General features: G+C 35.6%; 1 protein-coding gene and 1 pseudogene across 1 annotated transcript; one reads left to right on the top strand and one right to left on the bottom strand.

Moving 5' to 3' along the window:
* Positions 1-1,661: 1,661 nt before the first annotated feature.
* Positions 1,662-3,368, top strand: LOC111393382 (probable 3-ketoacyl-CoA synthase 21). Its single transcript, XM_023018890.1, is given in 2 exon segments — positions 1,662-2,168; positions 2,170-3,368. Coding segments are annotated over 2 exon segments (1,281 nt in total). The 5' UTR covers positions 1,662-1,809; the 3' UTR covers positions 3,092-3,368.
* Positions 3,369-3,631: 263 nt separating this feature from the next.
* On the bottom strand, positions 3,632-9,328 carry LOC111393381 (annotated as a pseudogene).
* Between the last annotated feature and the right edge of the window lie 1,676 nt (positions 9,329-11,004).

The raw sequence follows: 11,004 nt of genomic DNA, 5'->3' as shown, positions 1-11,004 counted from the left end.
ACCGGTCTCCGCACTCAACCACAACATCGAACTAACCACTCACTGCACAAAAAATAGATTTGTAGCGCCCATGGAGAAACACCTGCATCGAACGCATCTGCTGCAGATCGCGACCATCACACAACACCGCACACCAAGCCACCGGTCTCCGCACTCAACCACAACATCGAACTAACCACTCACTGCACAAAAAATAGATTTGTAGCGCCCATGGAGAAACGCCGGCATCGAACGCTTCTGCTGCAGATCGTGACCAGATCTTGTCATTCACGGCCAGATCGCTGCTGCTGTCGGTCGCCTCCGAATCGCAACGCTACACAACACCATACACCCAGCCATCGGTCACCGCTAGCACCACTATCCCCACAACCATCGGAGCATCACCCCCACCATAACCACAGTCAATACGACCCAAACACATAACACTCATGCCACCACCGCCGCACACACCACCACACCCATGCACATACACGCCGCCGCTGCACACATACTACCCCAACCACCACAGATCGCCACCAGTTCGTTTACGGTACAATGGAGCAGCTCCTCCATTTGTCGCCGGGCAGCGTTGAGATAGAGATAGAGAGAGAGAGAGAGAGAATTGGGGGTAGGGGGAAATGAAAGTTGAAGAATAATTAGGGTATGAATTTATTATTTATTTAGATTAATTTTTAAATATATTAATTAATTAAAAAAATTCTGGTTTGTGAAATATTAAACATTGCATCTTATTTATGAAATGGAGATTTTTAATCTATTAAAATTTGTAATTTCCACTTTTTTGATTCTATCAAACTTTTGTATAAATGGTCCAAGTAGCAGCGCCTAGATCAAAAAGAGTGGACAAAAATCACTATAATTTCCTCCTCTAATCTTCCAAGAAAAATGGGAAAAAGTAAGTTTAGATGAGTCGAGCTGGGTTGGTCAACCAAAAAAGGTATAGAAATTTTCAAACAACCCTAATAAATATAATATCTAAAATCTAATGGGAATTCAGACATTTCATTTTATTCTCGGTACAAACACGTTATTAGTTTAAAATAATATCATGTGTACACCTCAAAATATTCACACAGCTTTACACCCCTTTTACATGGAGGAGGGCTCACACATATTTTATTGTGTGTAAGCCCCTTTCATGTGAGGGGAGTAAAAAGTCGTGTGTAAACAATTATGTACATGTAATATTGTCATTTATTTATGTTGAGTTGAACATACAAGATGCTGCTGAGCAATCCCAGGAACTGCCTTTTGTTTGGCGTACTAGATTAAATGAATTAAGTATAAAATTATAATGAAGATTATAAAAGGGTATTAGGGTAGATTAAAAGTGAATAATATCTTTAATATTTCACTTAGAAGATTGCCATTTACTATATTTTTTGTTATCAGACTCAAACCTATGTTCAACCTCTACATCATGCTGTACAATCGGTAGTGTAAACGACTATCTTTTGAATATTAATCCAAGATAATACCATCAACTTATTAATATCAATTATAATAATTTTATACTAAATTCTTTATACAACCTAATATAAGTGATTAGGAGAAATTAAATACTAGAATTCATCCAAGTTTGTTATGTGCTAAAATACAGAAGTACAAGACACTAAGACAGGATGATCCTTTCGTGTAAATAATATTGACTAAAACAAGCACAAAAAGAGTGTTTTATCCACCCTTTACACAACAAATTCTTATCTTCTTCCCCACCACACTTCAATATAAACACAATCTCTGGTTTCAAGAAACAAACTACAACTCAAGTTAGTTTAAACTACATTCAACAATCAAGATTCTCTTCAAATGGCAAGTTTACAGCAAATTCTTCCTGACCTCCTCACCATTAGCAATCATCGCATGGTAATGTTTTTAATCTTATTCATAACCACACTATATCTCGTGTACAGGAATAAGATTTCAATATACTTACTCGACTACACTTGCTATAAGCCACCTGCATTCTATCGCCTACCCCTGTCCATGTTCATAGAGCACATTTTGCTCCACGAACAATTTGATCAGAACAGTTTGGCATTCCAAATTAAGATCCTGGAAAAATTAGGTTTCAGTGAAGAAACCTGCATTCCTCCATTGTTAAGTCAACTTCCCATAACAAAGTCTCTTTCATTCAACAAAGATGAAGCTACAATAGTAATCTTCAGTGGTTAGGGAATTATTAGAGAAAACCAACATAAACCCTAAAGCCATAGATATATTGATCATGAATTCTAGTATGTTTTCACCTACACCTTCACTCAGTGCAATGGTTATTAACAAGTTCCAAATGAGGAGCAATATTATGAGTCTCAATCTTTCTGGTATGGGATGTAGCTCAGGAATTATATCAGTAGGTTTAGCTAATGATCTTTTACGAGTTCATAGAAACTCGTTGGCACTTGTTGTGAGCAGTGAAATCTTGAGTCAGAATTGGTATACCGGGAAGGATCGTTCAATGTTGTTAACCAATTGTCTATTTAGAATGGGGGGTGCTGCAATTCTAATGTCTAGTCGCGATCAGGATAGGAAGAAATCAAAGTACGTGCTACACAACCTTATAAGAACAAATCGAGCAGAAGATGATCAATCTTATGCCTGTGTTTTCCAGGAAGTTGACAATGAAAACAAAGTAGGAGTGTCCATATCGAAGAACGTGATGAATGTAGCAGAAGAAGCATTAAAAACAAACATGGTTTTGTTAGGTCCAATGGTCTTGCCATTGACAGAACAATTTCAATATGGGTTGTCCTTAATGTTGCAGAAAATGAAGATTTTAGGCAAGAAAGGAATCTATATACCAGATTTCAGAAAAGGGTTTGAGCATTTCTGCATACACGCAGGAGGAAGGGTTGTTATTATGGCGATAGAGAAAAGCCTTAAATTGAGGAAAGAAGATGTTGAAGCCTCAAAAATGACACTGCATAGATTTGGGAATACTTCTTCCTCATCTATTTGGTATGAACTAAGTTATACAGAAGCCAAAGGGAGAATAAGGAAAGGCGACAGAATATGGCAAATTGCATTTGGAAGTGGATTCAAGTGTAACAGTGCAGTATGGAGATGTGTATGCAACATCAAGCCTCAGTAAACTAATGCCTGGACTGATACTATCGACTTGTATCCAGTCGACGTGGCTGATACCTTGGAGATGTAGTTTAATAACAAGTAGCCAAGTCAACATATATTTCATGACTATTCGTAGTGATGAGACTCATTTCAACCTTTTGCTGGGGAATATGTAATAATGACAATGAAACATAAACCCCAATACGGGGATCTGAGACTATCCTAGAGAAGAGTATCTTGGCTCTAGCAAAACAGTGTCGTATAAGTTGGCATTTCAATACTGGAGAGTTTGATTTCAGTTAGAATAAAGCTCCTCTACCAGAAAATGGTTTACATCCTACATGATAGATACTCACATGTGTGTGGGTCCCGAGTCGATCCCACATGAATAAAAAATGCAAGAAGCCGTGGCCACCGCCTCTTCATGTGTCTGATCTGTCAAGAAGAATGTAAACACCCTTCTGTACGACCAGCATTTTCAGCATTGCTGTTTCAGTTATGGCATTGAACAAGCACATTTCTTGCTTAGTAACTTGACAACAAAAAGGCATTCAAGCAATGATAACAAGGAATAAGGAACTCCCACTAGAAAATGAAAGAAAAAGATTTCCACAAACAATAAAAGTATTTGAAAATCCAAATTATCTTTTCTCCATTGAACAAAACTTGTAACCCTTAGATGCCCACCCTCCCACATCTATTCCCTAATTTGCTTGTAATTGCTTAGTTTTTTCTTTCTTCTCTGAAATCAACTGTATTTCAATTAAATGGGGAAGGTGGGACTTCTAGAGTAATACCAGCTTGAATCGAGCCCCAACCAATCAGGCGCCAGTGCTTTTCGATTCTTCGGCTGAGAGCAATTTTCTCACCTTTGCTCGTGCACACAGGAGATGTGAGTTGTAGTTTCGCAAAAACATTCTTGACGGCAATGATTCGAGCACCTGTTGACATAGATCCTATGTTCAACATAAGAATCTCTCCCTTAGCCAGCTTTGAGACCTTACCCTGCCTCTCTGAGTCCCTTGTCCTCACACCCAACAGCCGCGTCAGCAAAATGAAATTAACCTGCATCAAAGAGAGAAATGTTGAGCAATAAATGAATCCAACCAATGTGTAATAGATTATCCATCACTTGTTGGAAGTAATGGATGGAAAAAGCTTCAGGAAGAATTCAATTTTCTTAAAAAGCTTACAATAAATCAATAGTCTTACAGCTAGGATGCAGGTCTTACCAACTTAACTATATATGTAATTAAAAGCATATATAAGTTATTTTCTTGCACCAACGCATACCTCCAGTTCAACAAACACCTCAGGAAGTGAACCAACCTCTCCAAGAACCTGTCCCACCAACCTATCAGCACGTGTAAGTGTAGGATCCACAGTGGTTCCGACCCCAATGAGGCCTCCAGGAACAGCAAATTGCAGTTCATTTTGCTCAGCATACAACGAAACTATTCTAGAATATATTGGGGTACATTTGATGTTTCCATTTTCGTCCTTAACAACAATACCAGGACGAACCTCAATAAATTGATTCACCTTCAAAACACCCTGCACAAATAATCGATCAGCTCCTTTAATCATTGGCCTTTTACAATTTAAGTTGCACGTGTTTGCTGATGAAGCAGAGAATGGGAGGAAAAATCATAACACGTAACTTGGAGAAAACATCAGCTTTATATAAAAACAGAATATTATCAGCACGATTGATATTCCAGGAAAAAGTCGGACAAGCAGTTTTATCATAAAAGAGGCCGGTAGTAAAATATAGAAATCTTTTTGATTGCACTCATTTCAGTAACAAATAAATATACCTTCAGAATGCTTCCACCCGCAACCCCACCTCTAATTTCATCAACTTCAAATCCAGGCTTATTGACGTCAAAAGAACGGATGACAATCATATTTGGGGGTGAAATGAAGTTCCTTTCTGGAATGGGATTTTTTTCACAATATATTCGCATACAACATCAATATTATACTTGAGCTGTGCAGAAATTGGTACCACTAGTGCACCATCTGCGTTAGTTCCCTAAGAGCACAAAATGGAAGATTGTCTTATATAAGAAAGTTAATGTAATATACAAGATTATGTAAGATATGCATCACTAACCTCAATAAATTTCTGAATGGCTTCACGCTGGTTGATTGCAACATTTTCTTGAACTAGATCAACTTTATTCTGAAGAATTATTATATGCTGAAGGCGCATAATATCAACAGCAGCTAAATGCTCTAAAGTTTGAGGTTGGGGACAGCTCTCGTTGGCAGCTATGAGAAGTAAAGCTCCATCCATAATTGCCGCTCCATTAAGCATTGTAGCCATGAGAATATCATGACCCTATGGGTATTCGAATCAGCAACAGAACTTATCATCAGGAACATAAATAATCTTGAAGCCCAGAGACAAGACTAGCACATAATATTCTATGGAACCAAGATACACCGAGTGAAAATTTGGATGGCATTGTTACGAGAATTGTTTAGAGAAATAAATAATGTAGCAGTTTTTTGAGAAATGGCAGCTCAAATACTGACCGGGCAATCAACAAAAGAGACATGTCTTAGCAGTTTCATCCTGGAGTTTTCAAACCCAGGCACATCACACATTGGGCTATCTTCTTTTCCACTTCCATACGCCCTGAAAAGCAATTGACATTTTAGCATATCAAACAAGACCTGAGAACAAAGCACATCAACTCATACAAATCCATATTTAAGGACTTACTTGTAGCACATAGGTCGAGGACATCGATCATCTTCACATTTGTATATCTTTGCGTTGGCATATCCAAGCTTGATGGTAATATTACGTTCCAGCTCATTTTTAAAACGAACAGTCTACAGATAGAAGGCATAAGAACTTCCAATGCCTCCCCAGTCAATTTTTTCAACTTAAATTTATAATAATTGATAACAATAATAAAGGCATATCCATAAAAATAAGGAATTTGTCTGAAGAACTCTCTTAAAATGAAAAGGAAAAATAGTCTTGATTGACATTTTTTTAAAGTATCATCAAACAACTAAAAGCCCCAAAACATCCTGCGTCATATTATTCTTCGTCTCCACCAGTCGAATCCTTTTTACCTTCTCATCCTTTGTGCTGCTCCTATAAGCCCATTATTTTCCTGTTTCTCACATGCCCATTCCTATGTTAATGTTATCATCAAAGGCTCCCTCTATCTTCTTTTCCTTCTCTCTTCTTTTTCTCAGTTTGCTTCTTCCCTTACTGTTTCCCCCTCAAACTCTCCGTTATCTATCTTTGAACTTCCTTACATGTCATTTCTCCAGCTTTTGCTTCATAAGATTTCTTAAAAAAGGAGTAGCTACATTACAGAATGTTGCAGAATTGATGCCCAGACGCTTAAAACCATTTCAACAAGAAACGGAGCAATACCCAATTGAGGAATGCTTTTGAAATACTGAAAGTTAGCATCTATTTCATCAGCTTCGGACTGCATTTTTCGATCCCGAACCGTGGATATTTAGGGGGCGGGGAGTGTTTGAGCCACATTATTTTGGGAATAATGCATTCTTGAATAGGGTCCGGTTGAGTTGACACCCTAGTTGAATGGATTGAAAATGACAAAAAGGGTCACATCTAACATAAGGATATTTAAGACATTTTATACAATAGCAATGTCTTTTGAACAAACAATTCAGAAACAAGGCATTCTTGCTGTGTCCATTGTGGGGAGGCCTTTTAGCAAACACCCTAATAAGAGAATCAGAATAAGATATATAGGTGCAAATGGTGCCAAATCAATACAAGTCGTCCACAAACAGAAGATTTAAAGAATGTTATCACTTTAACAAAGTTACACGTGATTCCATAAATATTATCATGGAAGGACTTATCTAAAGCAATCATTGAGCTTGAATAAAAAAGTTGTCCTTCAAAGATTGACATACACAAGGTTATAGCCTCAAGGAGGGAAGCCTTGTAAAATACTTGTGTTAAGGGCTATACTTGTGTTAAGGGCTAGATAAGTATTGACCACCATTTGTTTAGTTTTTACAAAGAAACTAAAAAGCAGTAACCAAATTGAAGCTAAAATTAATTTACAGCTGCAAGAATGTGTTTCTATCTCACTATGATCATGTTTGGCTATGCTTAAAAATAAGTAAATGTTTCCCACCATGTTTAAACGTGTTATTTTTTTCTCTTTAGCAATTAGAATTTGCTTATTTTATCAGTAAAACCTTACCTTACCATGAGAATAAGTAAATATTTTAAGCTTTAACAAATAAAAAATATTAATTTGTTTAAAACTCACTTATTTACTTATAAGCATAAGTTTTAAGCCTGGGAAAACATTCTATGTACTGACTGAAGAATATATAGGCATAACATTCAAGAGGAAAACAGTTATACCTGGACTCCAGATATGGCTTTCACCACTGTTGACTTCCCATGAGCCACATGACCAATGGTGCCTTCAAGAACAAATATAAATGGGATTTGATTCAACGAATAAGTAAACCTCAAAGCAGTCAAACAAATTGATGAAAAAGAATCTCGTATAAATATCATACTCAACAAGTGCATGCAGAAAGCCATTTAGATTAAATGTAATGTAAGCATACCAATGTTGATTGTAGCCTGACGAGAAATAACTTCAGGTGAGAGCGGATGTAGTTTTGTCACATCCAGCTTGCTTAAGTCCTGCTCCATCAAACCTTTTTTCGACATTTTGACTGTTCTTAATGGGTCTGCAATGAATAAAAGATGCAAATTATTGTGAGGATAAAAAGGCTACTAGTTCAGAAACTAATTAAGTAAAGAGTAAAGGTATTCAGGGCCCAAAATATCAAAGCCTTTCAATTATTAAATTATGTCCAATTACGCTTCAATAAGGTTTCAAATTTCTATAGAGGAAAAGTTCCAAGCACCCTATGATATAAAAGCCAATGATGCAACCATTTTCAACTTTCAACACACTTCCTCATAGACAACCAAGATATTAGAGTACATAAAAGGAAAATTTATTAAAAACTGTATAATGGAGATTGTTGAAAAAAATTGAAATTCCCCTTCAATTAAAGCCTATAAAATTGATCAAACAAAAGAAATTCATTCATTTTATCTTTGATACTATAGTTGTTATCTCACTTCACTCCCCGAAAAGAAAATCTCGTTGGTGGATATTTTATGTCTTTCTACAACACCACTTGATATTCCAAATATACTCTTATATCCCTATCCCCACAACTAACCCCCACCACCACAACTCCGTGTACAACCTTCACCCAGCACCCTCACCCAACCTTGCCTCTTTAATAGAGTTTAGCCCATCTTTCGGAAGCGCAGTGAGGGTCAGTAGTTAGGAGGATGTAGGGGTAGCAATTCTAAATTTAAGAAGGCTGACTTGTGTATGGAGGCTTTTTGTCTTAACTAGGCGAGGTGTAAGTTTTGAGGTGTAAGCCTTAACATAAGTCAATAAATGCATAATAAACGATAAACTATCTTATAAATCCATGATAAACAATAAACTACCTTTGCAGGAAAAAACCAAAAGCAAAGAATAGGAATCTCAACTCGATGAGAACACGACAGCAAAAAAACTAAAAGAAAGGGTGAACTGAGAAATAATAAAACAAATCACAAAAAAATCAGCTAAAATAATAAAAGAGAAGAAACAAAATGATAAGGCACGCTCATTACAACTGCAAAAGGAAAAATAAATGAGACAGAGGAGGCGAAGAAATCTATAGCCGGTCAAAAAGAAAAAGAAAAAGTTTTTTTTTCGGTGGTAAATTTCAAGCGTCTGATGAAAATCCTAATTCCAATTCAATTAAATAAGCAAAATAAATATTTCGAAAATTTCCAATTCCATGTAAAAAATCCCTGATCTCAGAAATCCCACCTTCTCACGCTTAATTAATTAAGTTCAGTTACATAAAAAGGAAAAAATCCCACTCCTAGCAATCAATCACCAGAACCCTAATCTCAAAAAATACAAACAAAATCCAGTAAACATGTTAAAGCGTTGAAAAAAAAACCCTAATGGCTCTACAAGAAATCAAGAAAAATTAAAGTTTAACCAAAACCCATACCAAGAAACTTCATTAAAATATTAAAAGCACAAAAATTGTTCAGAATTTCACCAATATCAATAAACACACATAGATATCATCATGTATGCACAAGAGCAATAGAGATAGAGAGCGGACCGCCGGATTGAGCTTAGATTCCGAGCAGCCGTCGGGGTTGTGTACCTTGGTGGGACCCGGAAATAATTTTGAGAATTGATTTTTTTACCGTAAGGAGAAAAGTGGGTCCACCTGTGAAAGAAGAAGTCAAATATGACGGCTGAAATAATAAAATAATGGTCAAAAAATTAATTTTTTGGGTGGAAAAATCGCTACCAAACAGGCATTGGGAAAATTGCAGAGGGAGGTAGCAAACTAGGGATAGGTATTTTACGAGTTAATTGTTTTAATAGTCACTGAACTTATATCCATATCTTTTATTGGCCATTGAACTTTAAAATGTGAGTTTTAGTCACTGAACTTAGATCCATATCTTTGATTATCCACTGAAATTTAAAATATCGAGTTTTGGCCACTAAATTTAGGTTTATGTCATCGACTGCTCACTAAAATTTAAAATGTCGAGTTTTGACCACTGAATTTTGAAAAATATTGTGCATTACTCACTGAATTTTAAAAAATGTTGTACATTATTCACTGTTTCAAAGTTAAACAGTTATGCTAGTAAGTAACATACGGCATATTCCAAAGTTCATTGCTAAAAACTCGTCATTTTAAACTTTAGTGAGCAATCTAAGATATGAACATAAGTTCAATAAGCAATCAAAGACATTGACCTAAGTTTAGTGATCAAAACTTGACATTTTAAATTTAGTGGCCAATCAAAGACATGCATCTAAGTTTAGTGACTATTGGAACAATTAACTTGTATTTTACTGCCGTTTACGTTTCGTGTGTTTTATAGCTTGTTTGATCCACGACATTATTTTAATTAGGTGTGGGCGAGTGTTGGGTTGTGTTGATTTTTTTTCCAACTCAAGTCGAATTCAATATGATCAGTTTGTTCTAAAATCAAATCAAATCAATCCAATCCAATTAATGATTTAAAGCCAACCCAAATCGATCAAGTTTGGGTTGAGTTTGTCGGTTTTGACTTCATCTCAATTAAAGGTGAATCCGATTATTTTTTTATTGAATTTAGATAAAATTTTAAAGTTTGAAATTACTTGAAAACCTCCATTTATTTAATATCTATATAAGGAATTCTTTTTGAAAAATAATGTACAAATACGTTTTAAATTTATAAAGCATTTTCATTTTTACAATTTTTTTGGAATTTATTCATTTTATCATCATGTTCTTAATTTTTACTTTATTGTCAAATAACATCTCAATTGTACAAAGTGTTCATGTGAATCAATTTATGTAAATAAAAGAACGTTTATAAATTATAAGTACTATTTATTTATGATTTTTTATTTTTCATATTTGAAATATTAATTTTTTTAATTCAATGGGTTGGGTTGGGTTTTAAATCATAACACGAGATCCGATTCGATCTAACCTCAAATTTAATTTTTCAATCCAACCCAACCCAATTGAACTTAAAAAACCAACCAAAATCGATCGATTTTGTTTGGGTTGATTCTAGTAAGTAGGTCGGGTTGGGTTTTGCCTAGCCCTAATTTTAATAGTGGATTGATGAGAGAATTTTGCTGAGTCCTAATTTAAACAATAGATTGATGAAAGAATTTTGCTATAGAAGCTTTGACTAGCTCTCGTGATAGGGGGCTCCTTAGTTCTTAGCAAATGATCTAAAATTTGAAATCTCGAATCATCATCTTAGTCCAGTCACAAGGACTATCACATGTCCTTGTTTGTGTAGTAGTTCTCTTGATGAGAATGTATAGTTAAAAAATAAAGAAAAGTTTTAAA

This window comes from Olea europaea, chromosome 4 (assembly GCF_002742605.1).
Source record: "Olea europaea var. sylvestris chromosome 4, O_europaea_v1, whole genome shotgun sequence".
NCBI classification, from domain to species: Eukaryota; Viridiplantae; Streptophyta; class Magnoliopsida; order Lamiales; family Oleaceae; genus Olea; species Olea europaea.
The sequence above is the reverse complement of the archived record's forward strand: the minus strand, read 5'-3'. Positions and strand labels throughout refer to the sequence as shown.